The sequence below is a fragment of the Mobula birostris genome, chromosome 3, assembly GCF_030028105.1.
Source record: "Mobula birostris isolate sMobBir1 chromosome 3, sMobBir1.hap1, whole genome shotgun sequence".
NCBI classification, from domain to species: domain Eukaryota; kingdom Metazoa; phylum Chordata; class Chondrichthyes; order Myliobatiformes; family Myliobatidae; genus Mobula; species Mobula birostris.
Window position 1 is genome coordinate 171,656,980 of NC_092372.1, and position 16,339 is coordinate 171,673,318.

Here is a 16,339-nt window from a genome sequence, read left to right on the forward strand (position 1 = left end):
AACTGAGAAGGAGAGAAAACAGGTTGGTTTTCAATAGCATAGAACGTGGAAGAAAAGAAGATTGTTCTATTAGGAGAGATCGCACAGACTGGATCTATACTGTCATTGGTTTTAACAGGGTTGATGCAGAGATGATGTTTCCCCAAACAGGCTGCCTCGAACCAGAAGTAATAGTCTCAATGTTAAGTATCAGCCAATCATGATATATTTTATTGCTTTGAGTGAAAAACTTTCTTCATCAAGATAATAAGGAACCTTTGGAGTTACTTTACCAAAGGGAGCTCAATTACTTAGTACATTCAAAACAGAGATTGATAGAGTTTTGGATACTAAGAATCTGTGATTAAGGCGTCTGTTCAGAAAGTGATATTGAAATAAAATCTTAAGATCAGCAAAAATCTTAATGGATGGCAGAGCAGGCACAAAGAAATCAAATGGCCTACTCCACCGTTTTATGTAGTTCTTGATTAGCACGAAGGCAAAGGTAACACTTTGTTTTATAAAAAGAACTGAAAATTCTTTAATTATTTTGTATTGATATTAATATACATTAAATAAATTAAACTAAATTGAGATTACTTTTTAACTCCCAGCTAACAACTCTGAGTTTGTGGAGCAGCTTGAGGGGGTGCTGATGTCATGGAGTAAACAAATCGAACAAGTTTTAGCTGAAAGTGAGCAAATGAGAAAAGAAGCAGATGACATTGGTCCTTCTGCAGAACTCGATCATTGGAAGATGAGAATGGCTAAGTTTAATAGGTATACTTTGAAATATTTCCAGCTCATTGCGTTGTTCCGTTAACTGATTGTTTTTGCATGCACTTCAGTTACCACTGGATTTAAAAATGTTTTGAAAAAAATCTAAATGGATGAACTTCACTGCTTTAAGTGCAGGTGCTTTATATCGTTGTGTGAATGGGCTTGAAGTCTGCTCCATGCTTTTGGCACACTAAGGACATCATACATTTTTGTCCATATAGAAACCTGTTCAAATATTGTAAATAAAGCATAAACCCAAATGTTAATGTTACCCCATAAGGTGGGGGAAATTGAGTGTGACAGGGTGTAGCCTGTCTGCAAATATGTTTTTCTCTTTTTATGGTCTAGTCCTTTCAATTGCTCTTCTTTGTTCTCATCCCACATTTTGTTTAGGCTCCAGGGGTCAATCCATAATAAAAAGACTGTTGTGGCACTTCTCTAAAAAGATGGTAGTACTCTAAGATTCACACAGCATGCTTTCATTAGCTTTGCATGCTTGTGTCTTAATTTGGTAGCAGTCCTAGAATTTGTTAAATCCTAAAAACACAAAACAGATTCTAGGGATCTTCACAGCTGTTGTTATATTTTCCCATTCAAAGCAGGCATAGAAGGCGTTGAGTTCATCTGGTAGTGAAGCATCACTGCCATTCATGCTATTGGGTTTCTATATCAAGGTCCTGGATGATAATGTGGTTGACAGGATCTGCAGATTTGTGGACAACACCAAGATTGAGGGTGTAGTGGACAGTGCTTGGTACAGAAGAGGGCTGGAATTAGATTGATTTTGATTGTGGCTCTTGTCTCGTTGGATCCTTGGGAGAATAATTTCTGAATATAACTGGTTAGAATAGACTATATATAGACTATATGACAATGTCAGATGGATATCCTACTGTCTTGTGTTTTTTTTTGGCTAAATAAAGAAACAAATTTCCTTTTTACTTTGGCAGTATGTTTTTTTTTTCTTGTCTTGAAAATATCACATACCCACAATGAGCACTGAAGAACCAATGTTCATCGATTGTTTTTTTTGACTTGTAATGAGATTCCGCATCCTTTTTCAATTTATATTTTTACAAAGTGAACTCTCTGGATTAAGATATGATCTAATCAGTTACATTTTTATAAAAAAATACAAGAGCTTATGAATTGTTAATTCAGTGCCTCCTCTAGTAGAATGAATCAGAATCAGGTTTATTATCACCAGCATGTGACGTGAAATTTGTAAACTTAGCAGAAGCAGTTCAATGCAAGACATAATATAGAAGAGAAAAAAATAAATGAAATAGAAATAATAATAAATGAGTAAATCAATTATTGTATACATATATAGAATAGATTAAAAAATGAGCAAAAAACAGAAATACTTTATATTAAAAAAAGTTAAGGGTTCAATGTCCATTTAGGGATTGGATGGCAGAGGGGAAGAAACTGTTCCTGAGTCGCTGAGTGTGTGTCTTCAGGCTTCTGTACCTCCTACCTGATGGTAGCAGTGAGAAAAGGGCATGCCCTGGGTGCTGGAAATCCTTAATAATGGACACTGCCTTTCTGAGACACCGTTCCCTGAAGATGTCCTGGGTACTTTGTAGACTAGTACCCAAGATGGAGCTGACTAGATTTACAACCCTCTGCAGCTCTTTTGGTCCTGTGCAGTAGCCCCTCCATACCAAACAGTGATGCAGCCTGTCAGAATGCTCCCTACGGTACAACTATAGAAGTTTATGAGTGTATTTGTTGACATGCCAAATCTCTTCAAGCTCCTAATGAAGTATAGCCACTGTCTTGCCTTCTTTATAACTACTTTGATATGTTGGGACCAGGTTAGATCCTCAGAAATTTTTACACCCAGGAACTTGAAACTGCTCCCTCTCTCCACTTCTAATCCCTCTATGATGATTGGTATGTCTGCATTTAATACCATCATTCCCATAATCCTGTTTGAGAAGTTGTAGAACCTGGGCCTCCGTAACTCCCTCTGCAATTGGATCCTCAACTTCCTAATGGGAAGACCACAATCTGTGCGGATCAGTGATAAAATATCCTCCTCACTGACAGTCAACACTGGCGCACCTCAGGGGTGTGTGTGCTTAGCCCATTGCTCTACCCTCCATATATACATGACTGTGTGGCTAGGCATAGCTCAAATGCCATCTATAAATCTGTTAATGATACAACCATTGTTGGTAGAATCTCAGGTGGTGACGAGACGGCGTACAGGAGTGAGATATGCCAACTAGTGGAGTGGTACCTTAGCAACAACCTGGCACTCAATGTCAGTAAGATGAAAGAGCTGATTGTGGACTTCAGAAGGGGTAAGACGAAGGAACACATACCAATCCTGATAGAGGGATCAGAAGTAGAGAGAGTGAGCAGTTTTAAGTTCCTGGGTGGCAAGATCTCTGAGGATCTAACCTGGTCCCAACATATCATGTAGTTATAAAGAAGGCAAGACAGCGGCTGTACTTTATTAGGAGTCTGAAGAGATTTGGCATGTCAACAAATGGACTCAAAAACTTCTATAGATGTACTGTGGAGAGCATTCTGACGGGCTGCTTCACTGACTGGTACAGAGGGTTTACTGCACAAGACCGAAAGAAGCTTCAGAAGGTTGTAAATCTAGTCAGCTCCATCTTGGGTACTAGCCTACAAAGTACCCAGGACCTGTTCAGAAAGCAGTGTCTCAGAAAGGCAGCGTCCATTATTAAGGACCTCCAGCACCCAGGGCATGCCTTTTTCTCACTGTTACTATCAGGTAGGAGGTACAGAAGCCTGAAGGCACACACTCAGTGATTCAGAAACAGCTTCTTCCCCTCTGCCATCCTTTTCCTAAATGGACATTGAATCTTCGGACAACAACCTCACCTTCTTTCAATATACACTATTTCTGTTTTTGCACATTTTAAAAGATCTATTCAATATACGTATACTGTAATTGATTTGTTTATTTATTATTATTTTTATTTTTTTTCTCTCTCTGCTAGATTATGTATTGCATTGAACTGCTGCTGCTAAGTTAACAAATTTCATGTCACATGCCAGTGATAATAGAACTGATTCTGATTTTGATTTTGCCATGATGGCACAATGTTTAGGACATGAAATTAATAAACCAGAAGCTTGGACAACTAATTTTAAATCCAGCAATGGTGTCTGTTGGTGTTCTAAGTCTAAGTTACAATAATATTCTGAAATTTGGAACAAATATTCATTAGTAATTACAGCAACTGTAAAAAAGCCTAAAAAACATGTCATAAAGATCCCATCAGATTCATTGATTACTTTTAGGGGAACCCTTGACTGGTAAACAAGTTAAGGACTAAAGGGAGAAGGCTCAAAAATGGGGTTGAAAAAAGTCAGCTATGATTGGTTCAGATAAATAATTGATGGGCCAAATAGCCCTATTCTGCTCTTGGATCATGTGGTCATTATCCTTATTTAATCTAGCCTTTTATGATTTCACATCAACCATTAAGTGGTTGGTTGACACTGAAAGGGCCTTGTAGTTAATTCTGTTGTGGCTCACTACCACCTCTGAAGGGCATTTACAAATGGGTAAAAACTGCTGACCTTGGCAGCGAAGCTTAGATTTCAAAAATGATTTAAAACAAACAACTGATGAAGACATGAGACCATCGTGCAATTCATGAAAGCCAGACAGCAAATCTCATATTTTCACTTCCAAAAACAAAGCAATTAATGCCTAGTGAATTAGTACTTCCAAACAGTTGGCTGATCAATCATTCATCAATACCCTTCAGGAATTTCTCATAGGCAACATGTGTTTTCAAACCACCTCCCTCCCCTCAACGTATCTCAAAACATTAACTGCATATTTATCTAATGAAATAGTGCTCAACTATTCTGTCTCATTGTAAACTGAATTGGTAGTTTAGGTAGTTGTCTTAGCAAACTCCAGCAAATGTGAACTAGAAATGGAATACTTTTTCAGATATTCTTTTTGTTGAATTCTCATGTTAAAATTAAATCTCCCACTTCTACCACAAGGATGATTTCTATGGTTGTAACTATATCTATGTTTATAATCTTCCCCTTGCTATGGGAGATCCTTAAACATAACTTACTATCTTGAACTCTGCTGTTTCTTAATCATCCAATCACCAATATTACCGATACTGGAATTCATTTTTTATTACTCCAAAGGCATCACAATATATCTGAATTTCTATGCTACTACTAAATTTCTCTGGCTCTCAAGCTAAGCATTTTATCTAGATTTGTGAAGTTGAATTTGTATATTCTGTGCCTTTAAAATTTTGTTATTTTTATTTTTAATTTTAGCCTTCTTGATCAAATTAAGAGTCATCAAGTAAGAAGAGTTATAGGTATTCTTCAGGTTGCAAAGTCCAGGTCATTGAAACATTGGAGAAAACTGGTAAATTTCACTTTTTAAACTAAGTTTGATAGGCAAATGTTATATTGTTCGTAAGAAGCTGCTCACAGTTGAGTAGTCATATATTCTTTCATCAAAGCAATCCTTGAAAGTGTCAATTCCTTGCAATAATCTATTGTTTTCTTTTTACCTAGGATGGCAATATTACAGATGCGGCCAATGAAGCTAAGGATAATGTGAAATATCTATACACACTGGACAAGTTCTTTGGGCCCCTTGTGAAATGCTCACCGGTTGGTTGATGCATTCTAATTAATTCTACTGGATTAGTGTATAACATTGAAGAAAATATATTTCAACATTTATTATTGTTTCAGGCCACCATGATTGAACATGTCCCTAATTTGATGAACAGTATTCGAATGATCCACAGCATTTCAAAGTACTACAATACATCAGAGCATATGACCTCTCTTTTTATCAAAGTTACCAATCAAATGATCACTACATGCAAAAAGTACCTCCATCAGAACACTGGAAAAATTTGGGAGCATGACAGGTAATCAAGTTATCTATTTTTGACACAGATACTTTAGCTGAACAATATTTTAACCAAACCTTCTATAAGTTTGCTGAGCACAAAATTGAAGAATGAAGACAATGAATTTCTATGGAATTTATTGATCAATAATTGATTTCTTGTGTCTTGACTCATTCAAGTAATAGAAGGAAGATTTTCTTTATTGCTAAAGCATTCTTTCATTTTTGCTTTTGCCCATTCCATCCTGATTCTTCCAGGAATAGCATAAATATAATGAGTGGAATTACAACTTTTAATGCATATCATTATCCACTATTGCTAATGAGATGGTGATGAGTTACTTTCTATAAACTGCAGCAGTACTTCTGGTGAACATACCAGCAGCAAACATTCTGATGGAGATATTACATCAATTCTAATGGATGGGAAATTCCAGGGTTTAGACACAGTGACAATGAGAAGTAGTGATATATTTCTGTATCAGATGTGACATCACCTGCCACATTTGTAGTTTAAATGTTTCCTGTAATAGAGTCATGGTCATCAAGACATACAGCAGGGAAACAGCTGACCAAGATTCCCATCTAAGCTAGTCCCATTTACCTATGTTTGGCCATTAATCCTTATAGCCGTTTCCATGTAAGACCGTAAGACTTAGGAGCAGAATTAGGCCATTCGGCCCATCAAGTCTATTCTGTTATTCCATCATGGCTGATTTATTATCCTTCTCAACCCTATTCTCCTGCCTTCTCCCCATAACCTTTGACACCCTGACTAATCAAGAAACAATGAGCCTCTGCTTTAAATATACCCAATGACTTGGCCTCCGCAGCCATCTGTGAATTCCACAGATTCACCACCCTCTAGCAAAAGAAATTCCTCTACATCTCTGTTATAAACAGAAGTTCCTCCATTCTGAGGCCGTGTCCTCTGGTCCTAGACTTCCTCACCATAGGAAACATCCTCTCCACATTCACTGTATCTAAGCCTTTCAAAATTTGATAGGTTTCAGTGAGATTCTTTCTCCACCCCTCCTTCTAAACTTCAGCGAGTACAGGCCAAGAGTCATCAACACTCCTCGTGCATTAACATTTTCATTCCTGGGATTATTATTGTGAACCTCCTCTGGACATTCTCCAATGTGAGCACATCTTTTCTTAGATAATGGGCCCAAAGCTGCTCAGAATACTTCAAGTGTGGTCTGACCAATGCCGTTTAATGCCTCAGCATTACATCCTTGCTTTTATATTCCAGTCCTTTTGAAATGAATGCTAATATTGCATTTGCCATCCTCATCACCTTCTCAATCTGCAAGTTAACATTTATGGAAATCTGCAGAAGGACTCACAACTCCCTTTGCATGTTTGAATTTTAGTTTTTCTTCCAGTTAGAAAATAGTCTACGCCCTTATTCCTTCTACCAAAGTGCATGACCATACACTTCCTTACATTATACTCTGTCAGCCGCTTCTTTGTCCATTCTCCTAGTCCATTTAAGTCCTTTATCTAGCCTGCTTTTTATTTCCTCAAAGAATTTCAACAGATTTGTCAGACAAGATTTTACCTTTAAAAAACCTTGCTGACTTTGGCCTATTTTATCATGTGCCTTAAGTACCCCGTTACCTCATTCTTAGTGATAGACTCCAACATCTTTCCAACCACAGAAGTCAGGCCACCTGGCCTATAATTTCCTTTTTTCTGCCTCCCTCCCTTCTTAATGAGTGGAGTGGCATTTAAAATTTTCCAGTCCTCTGGAGACATTCCAGAAATTTAGTGATTATTGAAAGATCATTACTAATGTCTCCAAAATCTCTTCAGCTACCCCTTTCAAAACACTGAGGTGTAGTCCATCTCATCCAGGTGGCTTATCTCACTTCAGGCCTTTAAACTTTCTAAGCACCTTTACCTAAGTAAGAGCAGCTACTGCACACTCACTTTTGTTCCCTGACACTCTCGAATTTCTGGCGTACTGCTAGTGTCTTTCCACAATGAAGACTGATGAAAAATACTAATTAAGTTCATCTGACATTTTATTGTTCCCTATTACTACCTCTCTGGCATCATTCTCCAGAAGTTCGATATCCACTCTCACCTCTCTTTTACTCTTTATATATCTGGAAAAAAATGGTATCCTTTTACATTATTGACTAACTTCCTTTCATATTTCATTTGTTCTCTCCTTATGGCTTTTCAGTTGACTTCTGCTGATTTTTGAAAGCTTCCCAATCCTCTACCTTTCCACTAATTTTTGTTATATGCCCCTTCTTTTACTTTCAAGCTGTCTTTGCCATGGTTGTGTCATCCTCCCTTTAGAATACTTCTTCATCTTTAGGATGTATCTATCCTGTATCTTCTGAATTGTTTCTGGAAACTTCAGCCAATGCTGTTTTGCTATCATCCCTGCTGAGTATCCCCTTTCAATCAGTTTTGGCCATCTCCTTTTTTCTCATGGCTCTGTAATTCCCTTTACTCCACTGTAATGCTGATACACCTGATTTTAGATTCTTCCTTTCAATCTGCAGGGTGAATTCTATCATAATATGATCATTGTCTCCTATGGGTTCTCTTACCTTAAGCTCCCTAATCAAATCTTCTTCATACACAACACACAATCTAAAATTGCCTTTCCCCTAGTGGGCTTAACCACAATCTGTTCTGAAAATCCATCTTGTAGACATTCTACAAATTCTGTTTCTTGGGATCCAGCATCAACATGATTTTCCCAATCTAACTGCAAATTGAAATTCCCCCATGACTTGTAACGTTGCCCTTTTTACATGCCTTTTCTATCTCCCTAATTTGTTAGCCCATGTCCTGGCTACAGTTTGAGGCCTGTATACTGTATAACTCCCATCAGGGTATTTTCACCCTTGCAGTTTTTTAACTCTACCTACAAGGATTCTATATCTTCCATTCTTATGTCATCTCTTTCTAAGGAGCCACCCCACCCCTCTGCCTTCCTCCCTGTCCTTTCAATGCAAGGTGTATCCTTGGATGTTAAGCTCCCTACAATTTTTCTTCTTTCAGCTATAAATCAGTGATGCCCACAATATTATATCTGTCCATCCCTAACTTATTCCATATACCTTATTTGGTATACTGTGTGCATTCAACATAACACCTTTGGTCTTGTATTCATCACCCTTTTCAATTTTCCTCCCAAGTTACTCTTCAACTCATCCCACTGACTGCAACTTTGCCCTATCATATGCCTGTCCTTTCTCACAGTCTCACTACACACTACATCAGCTTGTATACCAACTGCCCCATCCTCTGCCCTATCAATCTAGTTCCTATCCCCCTGCACATTAGTTTAAACCTTCCCCAATGGCTCCAGCAAACCTGCCACAGGAATAGTGGTCCCCTTTGGATTCAGGTGTAACTTGTTTGTTTTGTACAGATCATCCCTTGACCTGAATAGATCCCAATGATCCAGAAATCTGAAACCCTGCCCAATGTACCAATTGCTCAGCCATGCATTTATCTGCCAAATCATCCTATTCCTGCACTCACTGGCATGTAGCACAGGCAGGAATCTGGAGATTACTACCCTGGAGGTCCTGGTTTTCAGCATTCTACCTCACTCCCTATATTCTCTCAGGATCTCATGCCTTTTCCTAACAATGTCATTGATCCACAATATGTACGACGACTTCCGGTTGCTCTCTCTCCCCCTTTAGAATGATGTGAACCCGATCTGAGGCATCTTGGACCCTGACACCTGGGAGCTAACATACCATCCGGGTGTCTCTTTCATGTACACAGAATCTGCTTTCTGCTCCTCTCACTATGGAATCCCCTAACAGCGTCTTTGAGACCTGACTGCTGTGGCTTTGCTCTGCTAGGTCACCCCCCGCAACACCTGTTACTGAGGGAATGGCCACAGGAATACGCTTTCACCCTCCCGATGGTCACCCAGTTATGTGTGTCCTGTTGATCAACCTCTCAGCCTCTTATCTGAAGTTCATCCAGTTCCTGCTCCAGTTCCTTAACACAGTTTGAAAGAAGCTGCAGCTGGATGCACTTTTCTGTCAGGTGTAGTCGTCAGGTTCACTGGAGGTCTCTCTGCCTTCCCACAAGAGCATCTGCTATCCTGCCTGACATTCCCACTGCTCCAGCTGTGCAATAAGAAAGAAAGAAAGAAAAAGGAAAATTAAACAAAAAAAATCTACCTATTGTCTCCACCTCTCCTCACCAAAGCCTCTACGAGTCAAAGCTTGAGCTCACCACACTAAAACTGGCCCACTCACACAAAGGCTTTTCTACTTAAACTTAACTTTTTATTGGACCTTACCAAGTGTCTGATGATGCGCAATCCAACATCTATTCGGAAACTGTGGTGTGTAGCATGACTCAACTGCTCCCGCTCACTTGTTTCGAATTCTCCCTCCAGCTACAGAATCGAACTTCTCCTTGCGAACTGTGGCATGCACAATGTCCTGACTGCCCCACTTGCTTTTTTTTTTTAACCCCCTCTCTCCCACTATGCAATCCAACATCTCCTCAGGAAATGTAAGTACCTGTCCATTGTATCAGCTCACATCTCAATGTTGTCTGGGGATTGCTGTAAAGAGGCATCTATTAGATAGGTTAACTAAATTTTTCCCCTGACTGTCCATTTCCCTCTTTAGATTCTGCTTGACCTGCTGAATTCCCCCAGTTCTTTTTGTGTTGCTCTTAAGACATCTATTGTTTTCTTTCCAGAGGCTTTACCAATGGGTTTGAATATTGTGCAGTCAATCTGACTTAATGCCGGAGAGAAGGTTAGGGATGAAACTGCTACTGATGATAGATGGAGCTCCCTGCAGCAGTATCCTAGGGCTGTGATGATTGACCTCTGCTGTCTACAACTATTGTGAAATAGGACTCCAACCACTGAGGTGTTTTCCTCTTGATGCCCGATGAGCTAATTTTTACATTCTGTGAAATGCTGCCTTGTACTCAGTGGCAGTCACTTTCACTTAATCTCTGGAATTCAGCTGCTCTTCTACAGTATTGATAAGAGATCAGATATTATCATGTAAAAAGTTTTTGATAGTTATAATGTATATATTTAAGAATTATAATACACTTCGTTGTTAATTATATACCAGATATTTTTTTCTTAAGTTTCCTGATTGAAATAAATGCTGAAACTTTTGGTGATGATTTAAAATAGTAAGTGACTTATACAAAATACTGGAGGAACTCAGCAGGCCAGGCAGCATCTATGGAAAAGAGTACAGTTGATGTTTCGGGCTAAGATTCTTCACTTAAAATAGTAAGCTTGTATGAACTCATTTGATGAGAAACAAACACAACTTTTTACTCATTGTCCATTTCAGAGAGGAATTTCTGAAGAGAATCAAGGATTGTATGCAGTTAAACCTTGAATATCAAAAACACTTCCAACGAATCAGGGAGAAGCTTCGGGAAAATCCAAAGGAGAGACAGTTTGAATTTAGGTAATTATATTGTTTTGATTTAACACTATCCTAAATACTATTTGCAGCTTAATTTGTCTCTTTATTTTAAATTATAAGTTGATTCCTATTTAGAGCTTCTGCACTATCCACACTGCTAGAGTTGCAGAAGGTGTGGGACAGGCAAATAACTAATGCTGTTTTAAAGCAAAGACTTTGAAGTGTATGTAAGCATTCTTAACATATTTTAACACACAAAAGATTAATGTAACATTCTTTTGCACCATTTCTATCTCTGGCATGCCAACTGTCATGCTTGTTCTGTTAACTTTTCAGTCCTTTGAAGTCTGCCTCTATCTCCAAGGCAGGTAGGGTTATTTCTTCAAAATATAGGGTCATTATTGGTACCTAAATAGGCCTCCTGCAACCAGGTAGTGTGCCAATAGGTGATTGTATAGATTGTAGAAAAAGAAGATTCAACGCTTGACCCCAGAGAATAAAAGAATAACTTGAAAACGCTGATAAACTTGTGAATAACAGAATATTTTGGATGAGAAAGTGCATGAAATGTTAAACCATGTGGAAATATTTTGCAGGTCAGGGAGCGTTTATGGAGGAGAACAAGTTATTTGTTCTAGTAAACTTGCAATTAACTTGAAGTTATTTTTGCTGTTTTGTATTTCCCGAGATGCAGTCTGACTGTTGAGCACTTTCTGTTTTCATTTCTGATCTTAGATGTTTATTGTATTTCCCCCAGTAGATTTTAATGTTTGTTTTGCACAGGTGAGCAAGGAGCACAAATTCCTCGATTACAGCAGCTTCTGAAAATGGGACAAAGTCATATTTCTTTGTTAATAATGAATTATTTACTGAAGCACATTGATCATTGCTGAACCTGTTAACATTCATGTTGCAGTTTAGTATACTGAAGGCATAGATATGCATCTCCTACTTTTCTCTGTGGAATGCTAGAAAATATGTTAACATTTATTGTGTGCCATGCATTTGACAACCATCTGAACAGGTGTTAATGCCCTGCAGTATGGACCGATCATACTAATCAGAACAGATCCAAAGGTTTCTTGGAAGATTGTTTGAACTTTTAAATGTAAACATTTTGTGTGATTGCTGTCTTGGGGATTTTGTCAAAGTGGCAGGGCTTAGAGACAACTCCAGCATGTCGGAAGTCAAGCTGACATTCAAGTTTCAAAGAGGCAGTCATAATTTTGCTCATGAATAGGACTATCAGCTTGCAGTTTCCATTTGCTGGCTTTCTATTTCAGACCACAGCAAAAAGAAAAGCAAGTGAAGAACTCTTTGGAACAGGTAACCAAATGAGGTCTGAAAAATAACTTTAGACTTGAACTTTACTATGACTTACTATATAAAATGGTCATGGAGCACGACAGTACAGAAACAGGCCTTTTGGCCCATCTAAACTGTTATTCTGCCTAGTCCCATCTACTTGCTCCTGGACCACAGACCTCCAAACCCCTCCTGTCAATGTGCTTATTCCAAACTACTTATGAATGTCAAAATCGAACCCACATCCACCACTTCTGTTTAGTTGGAGTGAAGAAGTTCCCACTTAGGTTCCCCTTAAATATGACGTCTATTTCTAGTTTCACCCAACCTCAGTGGAGAAAGCCTACTTGCGTTAACCCTATCTATACCCCTCAAAATTTTGTACACCTCCATCAAATCTCCCCTCATTTTTCATTGTTTGCAAATTTACAGTGAACGAAATCTTCCTTATGTTTAAAAAATCTTACACATAAATTTAGATCTTTAGGTTTAATGGGCAATGAAGCTAAAATTCAAGAGCCTTGAGGTAATGCTACACTTCCATAAAACCAGGGTTTAATAGAGCCATAACATTACTTCATGGCTTTTGAACTAAACCCCTGACTAATGAAGACCAACACACGATACGCCGCCTTAACAACCCTATCAAATTGTGCGGCGTCTTTGGATCTACGGATGTGGACCTCAAGATCCCTCTGTTCCTCTGCTCTCCTAAGAATACTGCTAAAGCCCCCACATTCTGCCTTCAAATTTGACCTGACAAAATGAATCACGCTCTTCTGGGTTGAAATCCACCTGTCACTTCTCAGCCCTGCTCTGTATCCTGTCAATGTCCCGTAGCAACCTTCCACACTATCCACAACTCCACCAACCATTGTGTCATCTACAATCTTACTAACCCATCGTTCTCCTTCCTCATCTAAGTCATTTATAAAAATCACAATGAGCAGGGATCCCACAACAGACTCCCGTGGAACACCACTGGTTACTAATCTCCAGGCAGAATGCTGTCCATCTACTACCGCCCTCTGCTTTTTATGGACAAGCCAATTCTGTATCCACACAGCAGAATCATCAAACACCATACTAAAACTTATATACACTACATCCACTGCTCTCCCTTCATCAATGTACAGAATATAAGCTTAAGGAGGTTATGACACAACCATACAGAATATTAGTTAGGCTGCAGCTACAATTCTGTGTGCAGTTCTGTTTGCTATACTATAGGAAGTACGTGATCGCATTGGTGCAGAGGCAGTTTATCAGGATGTTGCCTGGGATGGATCAGCTATGACAAAAGACTGGATAGGCTGGGTTTGATTTTCTTGTAGAAAAAAGACTGACTGAGGTATACAAAACTAAGAGGAGCATAGGTAGTTTAGATAGTGAGAAATGTTTCCCCTTAGCAGGGTCATCTATGAACAGAGGACCTATTGTAATTTTAAGATGAGGGGTTGGAGACCTAGAGAGAACCTGAAATGCTATGGCATAGAAAGCTACAGATGGAGTGCTGTTAAGATGTGATTTAATAGAAATACAAAATAGGTTCTTGATGGCCAGTGAGCCTATACTGTATGACTTTCTATGAGTCACTGACTCTAAACTTCACGCAAAACCCTAATGTAGAAATCCCAAATCTGAATGAGAGTGATTGGTGTAGCAAAGTATCTTAAAGGGCTTAAAACTGAGAAACTAAAGACAGTTGGAAACTGAGTTATCAAGGGCAAAGGAAGTTGAAAGTGGAAAGGAAGGGAAAAAAATTAGGAAATTTCAGAAAGTAGAGATACAGCGGTTGGATTAAAGGGATTCTGAAATGGTAGGAGTTTAAGGCTCATAAACTCTGCTGATAAGAGTAAGAGGACGCTGCTAGGACTGGAAAGATGAGTGAGAACGTTGCATGACAATCGACGTGGAGATTACATGGAGCCGGTTCAGTTATAATAAGGAGAGTGAACCGATATGCCTAGGATACATTATGGGGTAGGATACTAATATGAAAATACTTATATCCTGTCTTTGACCTGAAACATTAATTATTTCTCTTTCTACAAATGCTGCCCAATCCACTGAGTGATTTCAACATTTTCTGTTTTAATTTCAGATTTGTTGTTTAGAACTGCTCTGAGGTCATAAATGTTTGAACATAAAACACAGAACAGTTCAGCACAGTACAGACCCTTTAAGCTATTCTACCATCAATCTGACCTTTCCCTCCCACATAGCCCTCCATTTTTCTTTCACACGTTGGTCACACATTAAATTGTAATATGATGGGAACGCACTTCTACATAATTCAAAAGTCTAAATCTGGGATAATTTCGTTGTTATGAGTAATAGCAATTAATTTTACGAATTCTAGTAATCTAATACTTATGTCAACCAAACTGATTGACGTGGATGCAAATGTAGTTAACATCATCTTAAAAACTGTAATACCTTTAGTGTTGGAGAAGGATATTTAGTTCCACTATTTATCTCAGCCAGAAACCTTTATTTTTACAAGTATATGAAATTCAGGAGGACCATGAATATAAGAACTGCTACTAGAAGATGTATATCTTTGGTTACATTGGCTTAATAAATCTTACTGATTATAAAGCTGAAAATTGTATTGCTTTAGCAAATATGCAGAATCCATCAGTGTGAGTTTTAATAGATAGGTTTTGAAGCTGACCTGACAGCCATGAACATCTAAGGGATGATTCACAGTTTCCTTGTGTCAAAAGTGTCAAAAATTAATCGTTTTACAAGGAGATTGTGGGGGACAGAAGACTAATGTAACAGCCTACATCTTTGTGCACTAAGACAGCTATTACAAAACACCTTATGCAGATTATTTTAAAATGTATAAATATAATTTGAAACTACAGTATGCATATTAATATCAGATTAAACATAAACAGTGGATTTGAATGCTTTTGTAGTAGTAAAGTTACTATGTGTTTTTGATCTTTTCAATTTTTAATTTTTTATGAAACACAAGAAGATTATTCAGTCTTTCATGTTTCTATGGGTACCCCGAGGATTCATATTGGTTTCACTCCACATTTATTTCTCTGTAACCAAATAAACTTCTGTTGATCTTCTGCCACCCATATATACTAACATACAGTAACTAATTAACCTACTAAGCAATGCTTCTTTGGTCATGCGGACAATGTGTAAACTCTGTAGAGGCAACAACCAAAAGCAGGGGTTAAACTTAAGTTATTGTAATTATCCAGCAGCAGTTTTAACTGTACACCACTTGATTAAAAAATCATTATCATGTCCTGATCCTACTGTATTACTCCGTAAGCATATTATTTATATTAATTGACATGGTGTATCTTAAGTGCATGTGACAGGACTCTGCTCTGTGGTAAAATAATTTACATTGAGAAGTCTTAATTTAACCAGGAGAGGGAGCACTTGACACATAAATAGCCACAAACACAAGAGATTCTGCAGATGCTGGAAATGTAGAGAAACACACACACAAAATGCTGAGGGAACTCAGCAAGTCAGGCAGCATCTATAGAAAAAGGAATAAAATGTTGATTTTATTCAGCCCAAAACATCAGCTGTTTATTCCTTTCATGCATTTTGTGCAGGTTACATAAATTTAATAAATAAAGGCTGGCTCTGTTACAGGACTCTTAACTGGACATACTGGAGATTGTGGTAGAACAAAGGACCATCCAGAAAATGTGGCAATTCTGGATAATGTTCCTCATTCTCTGCATGCCAAATTGGCTGAACAGAGGAGCGCTTTCAGTAACAGACTGAGACAACTGCACTGCTCCAAAGAGTACTATGTGAGGTCATTCTTACCTTCGGCCATTAGGATCTATAATGAGTCAACCTGTAGCTGGGGAAGTGATGAAACCCCTCCTGTAAGACTGTTATTAATCTCTGTTTACCAGAACTCTGTTTAAGCCCTGTTTAGCTCTGTTTACCACACCCTGCTATCACGGACACCCTGTGCAATACTACCATC

At 38.3% G+C, this 16,339-nt stretch overlaps 1 protein-coding gene across 2 annotated transcripts in view; it reads left to right on the forward strand.

Moving 5' to 3' along the window:
* dnah5l (dynein, axonemal, heavy chain 5 like) overlaps positions 1–16,339 on the forward strand; it is a 297,168-nt gene that overhangs the window by 17,905 nt on the left and 262,924 nt on the right. For both annotated transcript variants that reach the window (XM_072253688.1, XM_072253689.1), the window contains exons 9-13: positions 594–759; positions 5,059–5,152; positions 5,305–5,403; positions 5,488–5,669; positions 10,975–11,094. In XM_072253688.1, coding sequence (XP_072109789.1) covers positions 594–759; positions 5,059–5,152; positions 5,305–5,403; positions 5,488–5,669; positions 10,975–11,094 — 661 coding nt within the window. The remainder of the gene's footprint in view (positions 1–593; positions 760–5,058; positions 5,153–5,304; positions 5,404–5,487; positions 5,670–10,974; positions 11,095–16,339) is intronic.